The sequence below is a fragment of the Xenopus tropicalis genome, chromosome 8, assembly GCF_000004195.4.
Source record: "Xenopus tropicalis strain Nigerian chromosome 8, UCB_Xtro_10.0, whole genome shotgun sequence".
NCBI lineage: Eukaryota > Metazoa > Chordata > Amphibia > Anura > Pipidae > Xenopus > Xenopus tropicalis.
The window spans coordinates 37,783,031-37,803,366 of record NC_030684.2 but is presented as its reverse complement, the minus strand read 5'-3'; the positions used below and the strand labels follow the sequence as shown (position 1 = coordinate 37,803,366).

Sequence of the window (20,336 nt, the reverse complement as noted above, 5' to 3'; positions counted from 1 at the left end):
GTCCGTGTGCAAGCACGACTTCTGCCATCTGTATCCGTCTGTCATTTTCTTAGGGCTCTGGTACACGGGGAGATTAGTCGCCCGCGGCAAAACTCCCTGCTCGCGGGCGACTAATCTCCCCGAGTTGCCTTCCCCCTGCCATCCCACCGGCGAACATGTAAGTCGCCGGCGGGATGGCAGACGCGGCGGCGCGATTTTGCGCAAATCGCCGAAAAAGACTCGCAAGGCTTTTTCGGCGATTTCCCGAAATCGCCCCGCCGCGTCTGCCATCCCGCCGGTGACTTACATGTTCGCCGGTTTGATGGCAGGGGGAAGGCAACTCGGGGAGATTAGTCGCCCGCGAGCAGGGAGTTTTGCCGCGGGCGACTAATCTCCCCGTGTACCAGAGCCCTTAAGGTGGCCATACACGCACCGATATTATCGTACGAAACCTCGTTTCGTACGATAATCGGTGCGTGTATGGCATGTCAGCGAGCCGACCGATATCGCAGGAAGCTGCTGATATCGGTCGACTCGCCGATCGGCCAGGTTAGAAAATTTTGATCGGGCGCCATAGAAGGCGTCTGACCAAAATTCTCCCTTCAGAGCTGAATCGGCAGAAGGAGGTAGAAATCCTATTGTTTCTACCTCCTTACCTGCCGATTCAGCCCTGAATGGTGTGTGGCGGATCTGACGATGTTTCGTGCGACCGACGGTCGTACGAAACATTGTGAGATCGCCACATGTATGGCCAGCTTTAGTGTGCCTCAAATGTGTTTATACCCTGATTCATTCTCATTTTTCTGAATAACAAATCCAACCCTGAAGTTTTAGTCTCTTATCTCAATGCACTGATAATTGTTTGTTTTTTTTGGTTACATTCTTTTAGTTAGAGAAATAAAAACAGAATGACAAAGTCAGAAAAAGTCTTCCCAACTTTTCATTTCATTTAATTATTTCCATTTTTTTGACACCATCCAGCTTTCAAAGGAGGTCACTGACCAGACAAAAACATTATTGTTCTGTAAGGCTGCAAAATGTATTTATTTATTATCGTTCTATTCAGGCCCTCTTCTATTCATATTCCAGTCTTTTATTTAAACCAATACCTGCTTGTTCTTGTTAGGATAATTTAGACCCTAATAACCAAATCATTGCTGAACAAAAAAACAAAATAATTTAAAACCCACATACAAAATGAAGTCCAATGGCAAATTTTTTCAAAATATCACTCTCTACAGGCTACTAGGAGTTAATGTTAATGTGAACACAACTTTATCATAACATAGAAAGCAACTTTTGTAGTGATAACCTCATATTTGTAATGCTGGACTTTCTCCCAAGCTTCAGTTTTATGACTCAAGGGCTGTGACACACGGGGAGATTAGTCGGGGCGTGACAAATCTCCCTTGTCGCGGCGCAACGGTTTGCCGAAGTCACGAAAGTTTCCTCTCAAGGCAAGTTCCGCGACTTTGGTAAATCACGGCGCCACGTATTCCATCCCATCGGCGATTTACTTTCTAGCCGGTGGGATGGCATTTCGGGGAGATTAGTCGCGACAATGGAGATGGCAACTAATCTCCCCGTGTGTCACAGCCCTAAAGAAACAGTAACATCTAAAAATGTAATTGTTTTAAAGGAATGGCAATATAAGATACTGTTGCCCTGCACTGTAATAATTGGTGCCTTTGCTTCAGAAACACTACTATACTTTATATAAGAAAGCTGCTGTGTAGCCATGGGGGCAGCCATTCAAGCACAGGATACACAGCAGATAGCAGCTGTGCAGAATCTCATTGTATTCTATAGACTTTATATGTTATCTGCTGTGTAACCTGTGCCTTTTTTCTTTTAAGGGCTGCCTCCCGGGTTCGGGCCGACCTCGGCACATCACCTGCGGGTTGTGGGCAGGTTCGGGCTGAGCTCTCCGCTTTACCTACCTGCCCGCAACATTACACTGCTGGCAGCTCTCTTCCGGCTTCTCTATTTATAGGTGTGCACCTGGAAGCCCTGCCCCTTTTGTGGGGCGGGTCTATACATAGAGGAAGGAAGCTGGGTCGGGTAGGGTTCTAGTTGGGAGCGGACGGGTTAGGGTCAGGTGCGGGTCGAGAAAATCTTGACCCGCACATCACTACTACACAGCTGCTCGTTTATATAAACTATAGTAAAGTTTCTGAAGCAAAAGCACCTGTTTTCCCAGTGTAGAGAACAGTACACTATATTTCAACACTTTTATTTTTTGTTGTTACTATTTTGGGGTTTTTTGTTTTTTTTGCAATATATCCCTGTTTTTTGTATCATCCATTCTGCCTTCTATTTCATCAAGTCTCAGTCTCTACTGTAGAAATCGGTCCCATAGCATGATGCAAAAATCTTCACTATATGTATGGTGTTCCTTGAGGTATGGACAGTGTTATATGTGCAAACCAAATGTTGCTTTGAACTTTTGCTAGAAAGCTTTACCTCAGTCTCATCTGACCACAAAAACCTTTCCCACACTGAAATGGGGTCAGGCTTTCACTCTCCATAGGTGCTTCTTGTGGCGGTTTTTGAGTAAAGGCTCTAGGGTTTTTTGCCAAATAGAACCAGTTCCAGTGATGTTTAGTGTTTTCCATTAAAGACTGGGAGGCACATTTATATTAAAACAGAAGTAAAGACATATTCACTGGGTTGCTATAGTAGCTTCCCTGAGACCCTGGGTCAGTGATCCTATTTGCTAAATAGTAAACTAGAATAAGTGAAAAGTAAGGGGTTAGGGCAGGGGTTGGGAACCTTTTTGGCTGAGAGAGCCATAAACACCACATATTTTAAAATGTAATTCAGTGAGAGCCATACAATATGTTTGACTGCGGATGCTGCGGGGCAAGGTAGGGTGGGTCCCAAGGAAGCTGGATGCGATGCAGAGGAGGGCGTGGCCTGCGCTCGGCGGATAGAAAACGTGTTCTAAGGCTTAGAACACGTCTTCTATCTGCCGAGCGCAGGGGCAAGGTAGGGTGGGTCCCAAGGATGCCGGATGCGGAGGAGGGCGTGGCCTGCGCTCAGCGGATAGAAAATGTGTTCTAAGGCTTAGAACACGTCTTCTATCTGCTGAGCGCAGGCCATGCCCCCCGTTATTTTTTTTTATTAAAGATTTTGCGGCGAGCCAGATGCAGCCATCAAAAGAGCCACATCTGGCTCGCGAGCCATAGGTTCCCTACCCCTGGGTTAGGGGTAAATAATGGGGGGTGGCAAGGCATTGTTTCCAAATTACCCCTGCCTATGTTTCCCAAATAATTGTGACCACATTCACTATCATTTACTTGTTCTCTCCCTATATATCATTAGTCAGCTACTGGTTGTGACATTAAAGGGGTGGTTCACCTTTAGGTTATCTTTAAGTATGTTATAGAATGGCCAGTTCTAAGCAACTTCTGACTCTCCAACTTTTAAATAGGGATCACTGACCCCAGCAGCCAAAAACTACTGCTCTAGGAGGCTATAGTTTTATTGTTATTGTTCCTTTTTTTTAATTTATTTTCCTATTCAGGTCCTCTCCTATTAATATACCACAGTCTCATTCAAACCATCACCTGCATAAGGAGATGGGGTCCAAATCATTCCCTTGACTCTATTCATCTCCAGTTATTCTAAAAAAAATCCCCAGTGATTCAAGCAGAAGTACCAAAATGCTACTTCTATCTGCCCCACTAGAGACTGGGTTCCAAGTTGTGTTCCCCACCACTTGACATCTCCAGTAGCCCTCAGCCTAGGACTTCCACTCTCACTAGGAAATGGGTAAAGAGTGGCTTTGTGAGTGTGAGAGCAGCCACATCATAGTTACATAGTAGTTACATAGTTACATAGGGTTGAAAAAAGACCATTGTCCATCAAGTTCAACCCATCCGAGTAAACCCAGCACACAACCTATACTAACCAATCTATAGACTCACATACATAAACTATAAATACAACTACTAGTACTAACTGTAGATATTAGTATCACAATAGCCTTGGATATTCTGATTGTTCAAGAACTCATCCAGGCCCCTCTTATAGGCATTAACAGAATCTGCCATTACCACATCACTAGGAAGGGCATTCCCCAACCTCACTGCCCTCACCGTGAAAAACCACCTACGCTGCTTCAAATGGAAGCTCCTTTCCTCTAATCTAAAGGGGGGGGGGGCTCTGGTGCGTTGATTGTTTTTATGGGAAGAAAGAACATCCCCCATCTGCCTATAATCCCCTCTAATGTACTTGTACAGAGTAATCATGTCCCCTCGCAAGCGCCTCGCAATATCCCTTTCCATCTCTATTTTAGCTTGCCTGATAGCTTTTTTGCATGCTTTATTTGCTTCCTTGTACCTGATGAAAGTTTCCGCTGTCCCAGCTAACTTGAATGCTTTAAAAGCACGTTTTTTCTTACCAACCTCGACAATAACACTTTTATTCAGCCATAAAGGTTTTGCTTTGCGATGCCTCTCCTTGCTTACAAGGGGAATATACTGTTGTGTATACCTGCAAAGCAATGTTTTAAAGATGTTCCATTTTTCTTCTGTGTCTAACCCCATGAAAAGCCTTTCCCAGTTGACACATTGCGAGATGCCCTTAAACTGGCAGTCTGCATGTCTAAAATTGAGAGTTTTAGTTACTCCCTTATAGAGCTGTCTCTAGCATTATCTCAAAGGAGACCATGTTGTGATCACTGTTCCCCAAATGCTCACCCACACAAATGTTAGAGATAAGTTCAGTATTATTAGATATTACCAGGTCCAAAATAGACTCATTCCGAGTAGGTTCTTGAACCACCTGAAATAAAAAGTTGTCATTTAGCATATTTACAAACCTACTAGCTTTTTCTGACTTAGCCACCCCATTACTCCAGTCAATGTCCGGATAATTAAAGTCCCCCATAATAACAACTTGACCCAGTTTTGAAGCCTCCTCCATTTGCAAAAGTAGCTGGGACTCATCCCCCTCATCTATACGGGGTGGTTTATAGCATACACCAATGATCATTTTCTTTGTGACCTTCAGCCCTACTGAAATTTCTACCCAAAGAGATTCGACGTTTTCATTTGTAATGTCTTTATTACATGGCTTTAAATCTGACTTTACATAAAGACAAACCCCTCCACCCTTTTTAATCACTCTGTCCCTCCTAAAAAGCATATACCCATTTAAATTCACAGCCCAGTCGCATTTTTCATCCCACCAGGTCTCAGTGATACCAATTAAGTCATAATTTTCAATACATGCAATAGCCTGCAGCTCCCCTATTTTTCCCGACAAGCTACGCACATTAGCCAGCATGCAGCGGAGATTACTACTTCTTCCTCTGATGCTTACATTAGCTAAAGGACAGTTAGAGCTAAGGTGAAAATTAGTCTGTTTCCCTTGTAACAATGGAAGCTCCTTATCTGATAAACTATATGCCCCCCTCACTCCTCCCCCACAACCCTTTACTGGTCCCACTGCCCCATCTACACTAGCTCTCCCATAAGAATCTAGCTCACCCCCCCCCCCTTGTCTAGTTTAAACACTCCTCCAGCCTCTTAACCATTCTCTCCCCTAGCACAGTAGACCCCCTTCCATTGAGGTGCAATCCGTCAGGGCTGTATAGATTGTACCCCAAAGAAAAGTCAGCCCAGTGCTCTAGGAACCCAAACCCTTCCTTCCTACACCAAGACTTTAGCCACGCATTTAGCTCCCTAAGCTCCCGCTGTCTCCCTAAACTAGCACGCGGCACCGGCAAAATTTCCGAAAAAATGACATTGGAGGACCTTTGCTTAATTTTAGAGCCTAGATCCCTGAACTCACTCTTTAAGGTCCCCCACCTACCTTTCATTTTGTCGTTAGTACCGATATGTACCAAGACAGCCGGGTCATGCCCAGCCCCTCCCAATAATGTGTCGACCCGATCAACCACATGCCGAACCCTGGCACCAGGAAGACAGCAAACTGTCCGGTTGAAGCGATCCGCTCGACAGATTACCCTGTCCACTTTCCTAATGATCGAATCCCCTATAACCACCACCTGTTTAGGCCTAGCTCTGCTCTCCTCCCCACCACTACTAGAGAAACTGGTCATGTCATATTCCTGGGGGGCACTAGGTTTTCCAGTGGACATTTTTATTTGTGAATAGTTTTGCACTGAGAAACTGCATTGCTGCAGCAGGAAATACCAGGCACAGTCCTGTATGTTCCTCTGATCCCAGAGCCATTTTTATAAAACAAATTCTGAATAACATGTAAGGAGGTGAAGTGTAATTTGGTTGTTTTAATAGATTAACCAGTGAAGTACTCCTTATAAAAGTGTAAAGTAAAGTTGGTTAAAACAAGAAGGTGGATAAAGGAAAAGGGAAATGGAAGTGAGGCGGACATTTTGGCAGTGTGAGAATGAGGGACAGAAGTCTGTGTGAGGGAGTGAATAGGCTGAAGTGATTATTACAAACTGTGATTGATAAAAAGGTCTGAACTTTTCACAGACCCGTGTAAATGATTTATTGCATTCATTCATTTAAATGGCACACATAATTTTGGACAGGGAATACGCTGGAACTGGGTAAAATGATATCTGTTGATGTGCCATTCTTCTCCGATTGCTTCTGTCTCTCCACTGATAGGCACTGCATTTGTCTGCTTGCAGAAACGGAGTGGATTTTGGCACAAAAGTTCATACTTATGTGGGATAGCTGTTACTCGGCCTCTGTTTATACGCCAGCTAAGAAGCAGCCAGGTGTGACCGTACCCTTATATAATATACAAGAGCCCTTAATATCCTGTATATTATATCCCTATAATACACAAGAGCCATGAATACCCTGCAAATTATCCTAAAAATGGTGCTTAGTGATGTCATTTCTGTAACATGATTCACTGAACCACCATGGCATTATTACTCACACTGATTGCTAATTGATTTTAAATGCACTACAGACTTAGAATGCTAATAGTCAGTATAGGACTCACGTACAATGAGGGGCCTTGACGTGGCAAGTGAGCTTACATATTTTGGCAGATGGTCAACCCCAGAATGTGGGTAAGACTGAGAGCTGACACAAGGGGGATATCCTTCTGTGTTTTCTGGCTACCTACACCAATATTGGAACTAAAAAAACTACATAAAGTATATTGGTTCAAGAATAACATTTTAAATGGTAGGATGAATTATTTGCAATGTACACAGTGCAATTTAGTAATAAAAACGATGCCATCATTACAGAAACCCTTTAATGTCATGTCTTGCATACATGACCAGATAGGGCTTGTTCCGACTGCCAATTTTGTAGCTTTTATACATAAAAGCTGCATCAACCTTTCCCCTAAAGCTAGTATAAATTACAGATAAATGGGTAGCAATGCGGCAGTAATTGAGTAACATGGTGGTTCAGTGCTCATTAGTTTGACTTGTAGCACTGGGGTGCTGTGTTCAGTTTTGATCTGTGAACTCTGGAAAAGAGTTTAAATGTTATACCTGTGTCTGTGTGGGTTTCCTCTGGGTACTCCGTTTTCCTTCAGTGAGTAATGGGTTGGCACTATAGTTAATTTTTATAAGGTGGAGAAATGTTACAAAGATCTGTGTATGGCACATGCAGCATCTGACAGGTATCTGGAGCTTATACCTATATAACTTATAATAATATATACTTAGCTGAATCACCTATCTATAGCTAGCCAGAAATGCATAGTAACTGAGACTGAAAATCACTATTTAGCCTTTCACTTACCTACTTTTAGCTTCTGTTTGATTCAGTGAAAACCAAAATATCTGACTTTGCTACATAAATAATATCCAACCCTATTAATCACATGAAATACAACAAAACTAGTAGCAGCTACAAATGCCCCAGAGACACAACCCTCCATTTTGCATACACACGGCTTATTTGCCTTTTATTATGTAAATAGAGCTGTATTACTTTCTCTTCTGCTCTCCTTATTTCCTGCTGCATTTGCTCCTCCTCAGCCATAGGGCTTCATTCTACGTCAGGGGAATGTTGTAACGTGACTTCTGGGAATCACTCTTTCTCCCTTATTCTCGTCTATTGCACAGGAGTAAGGAATCGATGGCAGCAAGTATTTGAGACTGGATTGTTCTACAAACAGATCTGCAGATGGTAAGAATACGCAAACCCCCCTTTCCCACAGTGCTTTCTTCCTCTTTAACTCTAACCTCTCCCCACCTCCTGTCTGTAGCTGTCTGTGAGATACTCACATTATTCTAAAGCCTTTATTTTCCAGTACTGCTTATTACCTCTCACTAGAATTACAAGCTTATGAGAAATCCCAGATTTTCTAAGTGAAAACTAAAGGGAATTTAAACTAAATGTCTGACTGACTGTGTTATAGGTATAGTAGGGAGAGATGGTGCCTATAGTAGCAGTGGGATAATAGCCTCTGGGAAGGGACTGGGGCTGTGGGATAGCAGGTATAGTAGGGAGAGAGGGTGCCAATAGTAGCAGTGGGATAATAGCCTCTGGGAAGGGACTGGGGCTGTGGGATAGCAGGTATAGTAGGGAGAGATGGTGCCTATAGTAACAGTGGAGGGATAATAGCCTCTGGGAAGGGACTGTGGCTGTGGGATAGCAGGTATAGTAGGGAGAGAGGGTGCCAATAGTAGCAGTGGGATAATAGCCTCTGGGAAGGGACTGGGGCTGTGGGATAGCAGGTATAGTAGGGAGAGATGGTGCCTATAGTAGCAGTGGGGGGATAATAGCCTCTGGGAAGGGACTGGGGCTGTGGGATAGCAGGTATAGTAGGGAGAGAGGGTGCCAATAGTAGCATTGGTGGGATAATAGCCTCTGGGAAGGGACTGTGGCTGTGGGATAGCAGGTATAGTAGGGATAGATGGTGCCTATAGTAGCAGTGGGGGGATAATAGCCTCTGGGAAGGGACTGTGGCTGTGGGATAGCAGGTATAGTAAGGAGAGATTGTGCCTATAGTAGCAGTGGGGATAATAGCTTCTGGGAAGGGACTATGGCTGTGGGATAGCAGGTATAGTAAGGAGAGATTGTGCCTATAGTAGCAGTGGGGATAATAGCTTCTGGGAAGGGACTGTGGCTGTGGGATAGCAGGTATAGTAGGGAGAGATGGTGCCTATAGTAGCAGTGGGGGGATAATAGCCTCTGGGAAGGGACTGGGGCTGTGGGATAGCAGGTATAGTAGGGAGAGATGGTGCCTATAGTAGCATTGGGGGGAATATAGCCTCTGGGAAGGGACTGGGGCTGTGGGATAGCAGGTATAGTAGGGAGAGATGGTGCCTATAATAGCATTGGGGGGATAATAACCTCTGGGAAGGGACTGGGGCTGTGGGATGGCAGGTATAGTAGGGAGAGATGGTGCCTATAGTAGCATTGGGGGGAATATAGCCTCTGGGAAGGGACTGGGGCTGTGGGATGGCAGGTGTAGTAGAGAGAAACTGAAGCTGCATATTAGTCAAATTATGCCCTTGATCATTTTATTGTGCAGCTAGCTCATTACTATAGCTCATACCTACTGCTCACATGGTTTAGGTATAACTGCTTTCACTTCCGCTTTAACTGGTGTTGTACAGAGAATGAAGAAATGACTAAAAAACACCCTGATGGGGTATGGGTGGGGCTCAGTAGCACTTCCTCTATTAGCAAGTTTTCTCAGTCAGGCTGATTTGTAGATTTTTGGGTTTACATGCTCTTTTACCCAGGATTTCAATGTTTCTTATATGCTGTGCCTTTTTGCCATCTTATGAACCTTTAAGTGCCCCAGGGCCCTATAGAAAACCTGATATCTAGGCCCCACTGCCAAATGGTATAAAGGTAGTAGAGGCATGTGGTGGATATAAGAAATGACTAATGGGAAGTTTCTCTGACAAGGCCTGGGCCCACCAGGAGAACCTCTGGTACTATGGCAGTCCATTCAAACCCTGTACCTATCTCTCTTATCACTTGTACCTAATAATAACTGATCACTTATCATTTACACTGTTCAGACCATGTTCCCTTTAACCTCCTCTAGAAACCAAAATGAGCGTTTGTTCACACTTAAGTTACAGCAAGGGATGAACTATGTGTATGTTCTGTAAATTGATATGTGTGCGTGCTGGAATTATACCAGTCAGGTAGCATTCCTATTCTTTTATAGTTCTTCTATTGTTTGCCTTGTTGAGAAGCTGATGGAAAGGTACCATCCCATCACCCTTTTACTTATGCTACTAATGCGACATGCAGCAGGGTTACATCTAATAGTGAATGAATTATTGGATCCCCACCCTATGCAGAATATTGGCAGTACTTTGCCCTTTTAGAGGAGTATTAGGAGAAAGAAACTTAGCTGTCGGTATTTCCTGCTAAAAGAGGGCGCTACAGCCATCCAAACATTATTACATACAGGAAAGCAGGACAGAACTGTAGCCCTTATGTCTGAAACAGTGTAAGAATGTAATAATATGTCTATTGGGCATACGTCTATTTTTGTGCAGAGAGCCTAGAAATCAATTTTTATATTTTGACTGTAAAACACCTTTAATAATAACCTTTTATATTTAGCTCTGTCATTCTCTTCATGTTTTTTCCTTTCTTTATGATTTGTAACAGGTCAGAAGGGAAGGTGAAATGTGAAAAATGGCACAATGAGCAAAGACGGCTTTGTAGCTTTCCTGTATGTCTGTATATACATTCTGCTGCAACAGGAGCGAGCATGGGGTAAGACACAGTTTCAATTAACTTTTAGTGTGATGTAGAGAGTGATATTCTGAGACAATTTGCAATTGGTCTTCATTTTTTATTTTTGTAGTTTTTGAATTATTTAGCTTTTTGTTCAGTGCAGCTCCCCAGTTTGGAATTTCAGCAGCTATCTGGTTGCTAGGGTCTGCTAGCACTGACGAACCAAAATTAAATAGTACATTCAGTGTCGGACTCAGATGGCAGGAGCCCACCAGAAAACCCTGGACCATAGGCCCACTCTTAAAACTTTAATTCCTCCTTTAAACTCTTTATTATCCTAGTCTCTTTTCTGTACATACTATACTCTATTCTTCCATCTATCAAGCTTCCTTGTTCCCACACAGAAATAGGGAATGACCATAAATAGGCCAAATAGTTAGAAGCAAAAGGGCCCACTGACACCTGGGCCCACGGGGAGTTTTCCTGGTATCCTGGTAGGCCACCATCAAATGGTACTGACCCCCCTGAATTAAATGACACTATAATGTTCATCATCAAATGGCATTGGCCAGACATTAAAAGCAAAGTAAATGAACAGCAGATGAAATGGGGGGGTCAGTGTGGATCCGTTCTTACAGTCTATATCTGGGGTGTGACTGCAGTTGCTATTAAGGAGCCAGTAGGAGTCAGACTTTAAGGGCATGGTCAGACGAAGCATATATCCACTTCTCTCAGCCCTGCGCTTTTCTGCCTGGCTGAGAGAAGCGGATCCGCTTTGGTACGCCGCTCTGTGTGGGTGCACTAGAAGCAATGGCAGCAGCCTGAGTATGCGCACACAGAGCGGTGCGGATCACCGGTCAGCCTGGAAAATGTTCACTTTCGTGTTTTCCAGGCTGGCCTCCAAGCCTTTTATTACATTTGGGGGTATGATACATAGTACTACATACTATACACATATAAATCTGCTGTAATATACTGTAGTTATTTAGCAGTATTTAACAGTATTGCTTGCCTATTTTTACTAATACAAAATCATTAGTAAATGAGTATCTATATTTAACACAACCCACTGTCAAGCAAAATACTTGTACATAATCTGCTGTTATATTTCTGTGCAGGCTGTACCCTAACATCTGATAATTTCCGAACTGTTTTGGAATGGCAGACTAAGGAGTCGAACTGTGATATTCAACTGTTTAATGGGTAAGATGCTTTTGAATAAACTTACTTTCATTAGGGGAGAGAGTATTAGGGGTATGTATTGATTATCGGGATGCACCAAATCCACTTTTTTGGATTCTGCCGAACCGCGAACCTTTCACAAAGGATTCGGCCGCATACTGAACCGAATCCTACTTAGCATATGCTTATTAGGTTTTGGAAGGAGTAAACCTGGGAAAATTTTCAACTTCCATGTTATGAGCCAGCGCCATGCATTCAGCCAAATCCGAAACCTGACAAAAAAGGCCGAATCAGGCCAAATCTTGGCCGAATTCTGGATTTGGTGCATCCCTAATTGATTATGAACATTGTGAATGCATGCAACTAGGGCTTAGCATAGGCAGGCAGAGTAGTGTAAAGGTGGGGTTGATAGCAGTAGTTTCTTTGACTTTTTTAGAGTGGGCAAAATAGGGAAAATTGTGTAAATCTGGCAGAGCACACATCAAATGTATATGTAAATGTATATTACTATCAAAACTGTTATGACTAGAACAGTCTAGCACTTCTATCCAGTTCATTTCAGACATTATGTTCTACCCAGTGTGATTATGTTCTACCCAGTTCTTATCAAATCAGAAACAGAATCAGAAACCCAGAATCTAATCAATTTATCCCACTAGAATATTCAATACATTCTCACTGTCCTAGCTAACTATGCCTACTATTTAGAATTTTACCCAATATATTCTCTCCTTCCACTGATAATTCTAAATCAGTGTAACCATTGTGATCATTTATTACACTAGGGCTGGTGTAAGCCAGTTGTTGGAGGGACAATGTTTGAGATCTTAATAGCTGTAGTGCTGCTGTACTTCAAAGTAGCAACAGAAACAATTCATAGTATGCTAAAATCATGATGATACAGAAAGTTTTCTTATAGGAATATTTTTGTTACTGTCTCGTTCACCAGTTCCGAGTGGAATTCCCTATCTACCGATGTGGTACCTGTTTGTAAAGATGGATCCTGCAAAGTTGACCTCTCCTGGCAAATGCTTAATATTTATGCTGATTATCAGGCAAAGATACTATGCCCCCATGGTTCCAAGGAACTCAACTGCACTACACCAGTGCTTCAACTTTACAATGACGGTAAGAAAGTTACATTCTAAGGTGGGTGTTACTGTATATAATGGAGATACAGTGAACTATTTGCCCCCTTCCTGATTTCTTATTCTTTTGCATGTTTGTCACACAAAATGTTTCTGATCATCAAACACATTTAACTATTAGTCAAAGATAACATAATTGAACACAAAATGCAGTTTTTAAATGAAGGTTTACGTTATTAAGGGAGAAAAAAAATCTACATGGCCCTGTGTGAAAAAGTGATTGCCCCCCTTGTTAAAAAATAACTTAACTGTGGTTTATCACACCTGAGTTCAATTTCTGTAGTCACCCCCAGGCCTGATTACTGCCACACCTGTTTCAATCAAGAAATCACTTAAATAGGAGCTACCTGACACAGAGAAGTAGACCAAAAGCACCTCAAAAGCTAGACATCATGCCAAGATCCAAAGAAATTCAGGAACAAATGAGAACAAAAGTAATTGAGATCTATCAGTCTGGTAAAGGTTATAAAGCCATTTCTAAAGCTTTGGGACTCCAGCGAACCACAGTGAGAGCCATTATCCACAAATGGCAAAAACATGGAACAGTGGTGAACCTTCCCAGGAGTGGCCGCCGACCAAAATTACCCCAAGAGCGCAGAGACAACTCATCCGAGAGGCCTCAAAAGACCCCAGGACAACATCTAAAGAACTGCAGGCCTCACTTGCCTCAATTAAGGTCAGTGTTCACGACTCCACCATAAGAAAGAGATTGGGCAAAAACGGCCTGCATGGCAGATTTCCAAGGCGCAAACCACTTTTAAGCAAAAAGAACATTATGGCTCGTCTCAATTTTGCTAAAAAACATCTCAATGATTGCCAAGACTTTTGGGAAAGTACCTTGTGGACAGACGAGACAAAAGTTGAACTTTTTGGAAGGTGTGTGTCCTGTTACATCTGGCGTAAAAGTAACACAGCATTTCAGAAAAAGAACATCATACCAACAGTAAAATATGGTGGTGGTAGTGTGATGGTCTGGGGTTGTTTTGCTGCTTCAGGACCTGGAAGGCTTGCTGTGATAGATGGAACCATGAATTCTACTGTCTACCAAAAAATCCTGAAGGAGAATGTCCGGCCATCTGTTCGTCAACTCAAGCTGAAGCGATCTTGGGTGCTGCAGCAGGACAATGACCCAAAACACACCAGCAAATCCATCTCTGAATGGCTGAAGAAAAACAAAATGAAGACTTTGGAGTGGCCTAGTCAAAGTCCTGACCTGAATCCTATTGAGATGTTGTGGCATGACCTTAAAAAGGCGGTTCATGCTAGAAAACCCTCAAATAAAGCTGAATTACAACAATTCTGCAAAGATGAGTGGGCCAAAATTCCTCCAGAGGTAAAAGACTCGTTGCAAGTTATCGCAAACGCTTGATTGCAGTTATTGCTGCTAAGGGTGGCCCAACCAGTTATTAGGTTCAGGGGGCAATTACTTTTTCACACAAGGCCATGTAGGTTTGGATTTTTTTTCTCCCTAAATAATAAAAACCCTCATTTAAAAACTGCATTTTGTGTTTACTTGTGTTATCTTTGACTAATAGTTAAATGTGTTTGATGATCAGAAACATTTTGTGTGACAAACATGCAAAAGAATAAGAAATCAGGAAGGGGGCAAATAGTTTTTCACACCACTGTACATAGGGACTCATATAGTAGGTACAGAAAGCAGGATCTTGTAGTTCTACCCAATTAATTTGGAACCAGTGCCAATTGCTAATAGTTTTAATACAAAAAGATTTTGCAATGAACTTTTACCCTCGATTGGCTTGGTGCCCATGACAAGACAAGGCTACATAACAACCACAAAAATAATGACCACTAAGCAAAGTTAGGTTACATCTCTGTAAATCATGCGAGTGTTGGCAATATGTGCAAAGCTAAGTATAGAAAGCTTTGTTTTGGTAGCAGAAAGCCTTGGGTTGCAATGCTTTTCTTATTAGTGAGGCTGAATGTGACACCATATTGTGGCACTAACAATTCTTGCTTGGTGCTTTTGCTACCCCAGCTTATACTGTTAACTTACTGCATTTTTCTCTTCCCTGCAGTGATCCCTGGTCCACCGCTATTGAATGTGTCTCTTGAAGATGGGAAATTGCATATGTGTGTGTCCCTTCCTCTTGCCCCAGGAATCACATCGAATAGCGCCCCACGTCCCATACAAAGTATTTTGAAGAAACTGCAAAACCTCATCCTTACTGTTACTACGGGGAATCTTACCTATTGCAGTGTAAGAGGGGGACATTGTTTGTGACATTTCCCTACCTTCTGTACCCTTGATGTAGTAACATCATATTCTTTTGTAACTGGCAAATCTTGTATTTTAACACTTTAAGGTGGCCATACATGGACTGATTTCAGCTGCCGATATTGGGCCTTTAGACTGCCTCGGCAGCTTATCTGCATGTGTATGGGCACCATCAACTGGCCTCTCCAACCGATGGGGGTGTTTGGGCAGGTTTGATTTTTCTGTCAGATTGCCTGTCTGTCTGAGCGCCGCACCACCATTTTACTTACCGTTCTAGCAGCATTCCAGGCATCCTCCACATGAATTCCTTTTAACACATGTGCAGTAGCATATATCCAAAGTTTTACTCTTTACACCACATGCCAAGGGATCTAAGCGCTAATGTAAGAAGATGACAGGAGGTGTGGTTCTCTCCTAATAAACTTAGCAAAACTTAGCAATCTATTTCACTAGGGTGGAGCCCAAAATTTCGGAACCCCCCTGTCATATAGACTTCAGGCTAGCTGATGGGCACTGAAAGAATAGAAAGAGTCAATACTTTATGTAGCCTCATAATATTATGCCATTTACATTGTGTCAAACTGAAAAGAACTAATCATTACCATTTAGGAGTTAAGTGAAAGTTAAGCCCGAGGTTGCAGATAGCAATCACTGGTGGAAGCCTACCACTTCCAACAGCAAAATTAAGAAATAAAGCAGAACCTAAACTGTCTTTACTATGTAGCAAAGCACACAGTTAAGAACCTGGAATAAATTGGCACCTCCTACCTTATGATATCAAATTAAAAATCTCTACAAGGCAGAGAGATCTAATACTATACTAATGACTAGCAATAAACCAGCCCACATATTTCCTGATGTTTGCTGAATATGTGAAGCTGACAAAGGCACACTAAATATATTGGAGGACTGTGCAGATATGTCCTTTTTTTACTGTATTTCTGGAACTTACCAAGTTGTGTGCAGGGGGGACATATGTTGTTACGGCATCAAAGAGTGATTTTTGAACAGATCGTTCCTTTAATACACTATGTAATCCATTAATAAATGATAATAATATTGGGGTTGCGGCATTTCTAAACAGCGTCATTGTCTCTTTTCAGGAGCATATAATTCTGAATAAATTGCACTGTATGGACTGCAAAGACTTACTACCAGACAGCGAGTACTGTGCCACCGCAACCTTTAGAGATCACCATGGAAAGAGTGCAAGGAAGTGCGTGATCAATAGGGACTTTCGCAGACTAACCTATGCAGTTAAAGGTAATGCTGAGAGGAGTTTGTACCAGTTGCTAGTGACATGAGGGTCGATAAATAGTTGACCCGTGCCTGACCCTATGCCACTCCGCGCCCATTTATATACCCATGCCTGCCTTGCCACATCTGTTCTCATGGAGGGGGCAGGTTAGGGCAAAGGGGAAAGTCATTGCTCCCTGTTATTTAAGATAACTCTTTGCAAAGATCACTATGAAAGAATTCTTTTCATCATCAAAGCAACCTTTTAACACCACATTCATTTCAATTGCATTTTTTTCCCTACGTGTTACCCTCAGCCAATGCCAGGCCAAATGGCAAGGGTGTCACCCACCCTGAGGTAATGAGCATGGGGATGGCAAGCTAGATTAAGCTCCACATATCCTGCCGCTCCCTCAGCAATCTGCCTCAGCCAGAAGGGCCCAGACTAGAGGTCGGCACTACGCAGATAGAAGAGGTACGTTGCCTAGATGGATTTGTTGGGAGAGAGGTATGGCTACCTTTATACCATAGGCAAAAAGTATGATCATCACAAGCCCTACTCATTGAACTCATGTAAAACAAGGGGGTATACTGCTCCTTTAACAAGCTTGGTTGGATCTTTCCTGAGGCCCTAAGACCTATGGCATACCAGGTGCTTAAATCTATAGGGGCACCATGGGACATACCATCCAATGGGAGGGCAATGTTATCACTGAGGATACACTATAACCTCTGCTTCATTTCCCTACCTTTAGTTGGTGATCACGGGGAAGGCTTTAGCTTTTTCTCAGTCAGCCCTTCAAACAGTAGGGGTTACAGTATGTCCGCTTCTGAAGGCAGTACAGAAGAATGAAAACACTAATTTCCTCCTTCCCTATATACAGTAGAACCTGGCTCCATGAAGTGCCCTCAGTTTTCGTAGAGGAGGTATAGCCCAAAAGGGGTTGTTGAGTTTTCTCTTAAGTTTCAGAGGTCATCTTATTTATATCTGAAACATTAGGAATGAGGGAGGGCCAAGGCCAGTATAGAACACTGTGCTTAGCATAACATTGGAAGTTATTTGCATATGTACTGTAACACCATTTTGCTTGTTGTGTAATGTGACTTTTGCTACATTGGGATATCTATTTTTCCTCCTCAGCTGCCTCGCCGTTAGTGATCTTTGTTTTCGTCATTTTGGTCTGGGGCTACAAGGCCCACACTTCTCTTCCAAAACCTAAAGTCTTGGTAAGTAATTATTATTAACATTTATTTATAAAGCGCCAACATATTCCGCAGCGCTGTACAATAAGATGCTGATTTACTTGTTAGTAACGTGGGGATTTTTATGGATATTTACACACACGTCCAATAGGGAGAGCACAATGACTGAGAGTAACAATCACTTATCTCTTTATAGGAATTTCCTTATCATTTTCCTCGCACTCTGTTGCTAAAAGAAAATAAGGTTATAATTGACTCTTTGTCCCTGATGCCACCGAAGTGGGAATATGAATCTACCAAAACACAGTTTGTCAAATATGAACGAAATGGTTTCCTTGAGCAGCTTGATCCAGGTTCAGTGGAAGAAGTGGAAGAGACATGGGGATCAGGGGAGACTTCTGAGTGCAGTGTAGCAATTTTATCTGCCAGTCAAGAGGAGACACCACAACCATTCACTCATATCCCAGAGGAGTGGAACAATCTTTCTAATATCAACCTCAATTCCATCCTGGTGATGGAGAAAGAAAGCAATCTAGAAGGACTGGTGGTAGATGGAAAGCCAAGTGCGGCAGACCAGGACGTTGTTTCTGTAGCAGATAGCTCAGAATTATGGAACAGTGACAAAGAGGAGGATAACTGCGAGGAGCAGCTGCAGCATTTCTCTGGTTATGAGCGGCAAGGTGGAACATTATTTCTTAGTCCTGTGCATTAAATTGGGGGATTTTATTAACTTAATGCAGCAAAATGAATAAAGGTAATGTATCCGATATAGAGAATCCTGCTTTGTGTGACACTAGCTCTAAAACCAGAATACAATAATTAACATTGGTGCAATATTACAAGACTACTTGTTACTCCAGTTCCTTTTCATATATACTTATATATGACTATATATACTAACTAGTGTGTAACTATGACTGGGTAGAAATTAGTTTAAACAGAAGCTGATTCATAATAATCCCTTTACTGTGAAGGCAATAGGTGTTCTGTTTTATATGGATGGGATGGAATCAGAGTAATGCACATGGTTTGGAGTAACTGGTAAGGTTTCTCAACAATATGTCTGATAATTCTAGGCACAGAGAACAGACAAGATTGGCGTGGTAGGGTGATCTACATTGCCATTTTTATTATAGGGACAGTCAAGTCCAGTAGGCAATACAGAAATATGGAGAAGAAATCTGTATTCCAAATGTACCCCTTCTCTGTAGCACACTGTAGCTTTGCTATCTTCAGACCAACAGGCGCAAGTACTGCTTGGTCCTTTTTCTTTCAAGGTACTTAAAGGAACAGTAACACCAAAAAATGAAAGTGTATAAAAGTAACTAAAATATAATGTGCTGCTGCCCTGCACTGGTAAAAGTCTACTATAATTTATATAAATAAGATGCTGTGTAGCCATGGGGGCAGCCATTCAAAGGAGAAAAGGCACATAGCAGATAACAGATAAAACACTATTGTATTCTACAGAACTTATCTGTTATCTGCTATGTAACCTGTGCCTTTTCTCCATTTTTCCAGCTTGAATGGCTGCCCCCGTGGCTACACAGCAGCTTATTATATAAATTATAGTAGTGTTACTGTAGCAAACACACCAGTTTTACCAGTGCAGGGCAACAGTGCATTATATTTTTATTACTTTAAAGCTCTTTTATTTTTTGGTGTTACTGTTCCTTTAACATCCAAATATCCATCTATTTGGCTATGTAGTTTTCAGTTACATAATATCATGTTGTCATAAAATTATAACCTTTAAAGCAAATTTAGTTTGATTTGTATTCATTTGCTAGACCCGGGGAACGTGAGGGCCAAGCTCACCTGAAGAAACTCCAGCACTGTCACAGGCCACTCTCACCCTGATTTTTATGGTGTAGTTTTTATTACTAAATTACACTATTAACATAGCAAATAATTCATTCCACCATTTAAAATTGTATTCTTGAACCAATAAATGTATTTTTTGTAGCTGTAATGTTGGTTTGTAGGCGCCATCGCAGTGCATTGTGCCTGAGTCTGAGCTTTCACAAAAAGCTAGCAATTTACAGTGGAACTGCTTTCAGATAACCTATTGTTTTTCCTACTCAATGGAACTGGAGGAGTCATGTCTAGACTAATGTGTTTTACTATTTAGTGTTATTGTCATATCTCCTACTATGTGGGCATGCAGGCGTCAAGGTTCTGCTGATTGGCTGCTGGGGTGGGGGGGAAATGGGGGGTGACATCACTCCAACTTGCAGCGCAGCAGTAAAGCGAGACTTACATTTTTTTAGAGCACAAGTCACATGGCTGATAGCACCTGTGAAACTAATACTAAGCATAAGTCAAATTTCATAATTTTGTTTTTTGAAAAACGGATTTCAATGCACGATTTCGCTGAAGGAGCGCTATTAACTCATGGGTTTTTGTTAAAAAAACAAGTTTTCCCATTACAGAATTTATTTAATTATATAGGAAACTATTTTCAAAACTCAAATGTAACAATGTCTTTTCGGTGTAATGTATACCAAATCCGTACCACATCATCTAGCTGAAGTCCCACTCAGTTGTGTAACGGATTTGTGGTGAGGCCACAAAGGCCCGGGCACCGGAATTTTACCCGCATACGGAGCAATGGGAAGAGGACACGCAGAAACTTTAGCGCATCCTCTCCCCACTACTCCATTTGAGTTAAGCGCACACGGGGAGATGGCGGAAAAAGGGGGCTGCCTCTGGGCACTGTATTCAGAA

The 20,336-nt window shown here is 42.3% G+C and overlaps 1 protein-coding gene across 1 annotated transcript; it reads left to right on the top strand.

Annotated features, from left to right (window-relative positions):
- The first annotated feature begins 7,912 nt into the window (after positions 1-7,912).
- On the top strand, positions 7,913-18,376 carry LOC100488687. Its single transcript, XM_002940404.3, has 8 exons — positions 7,913-8,078; positions 10,533-10,640; positions 11,720-11,804; positions 12,733-12,911; positions 14,971-15,152; positions 16,274-16,433; positions 17,548-17,633; positions 17,806-18,376. The coding sequence occupies exons 2-8, from the start codon at positions 10,568-10,570 to the stop codon at positions 18,319-18,321; spliced, it is 1,281 nt and encodes a 426-aa protein (XP_002940450.1). The 5' UTR covers positions 7,913-8,078; positions 10,533-10,567; the 3' UTR covers positions 18,322-18,376.
- The last annotated feature ends 1,960 nt before the right edge of the window (positions 18,377-20,336 follow it).

Bases quoted from the DNA above. Each gene is read 5' to 3' on its own strand.
- LOC100488687 (XM_002940404.3), top strand. From the start codon at position 10,568: ATGAGCAAAGACGGCTTTGTAGCTTTCCTGTATGTCTGTATATACATT. The intron at 11,805-12,732 runs GTAAGATGCTTT...CTCGTTCACCAG, and splicing joins GATATTCAACTGTTTAATGG to TTCCGAGTGGAATTCCCTAT. The intron at 15,153-16,273 runs GTAAGAGGGGGA...GTCTCTTTTCAG, and splicing joins GGAATCTTACCTATTGCAGT to GAGCATATAATTCTGAATAA.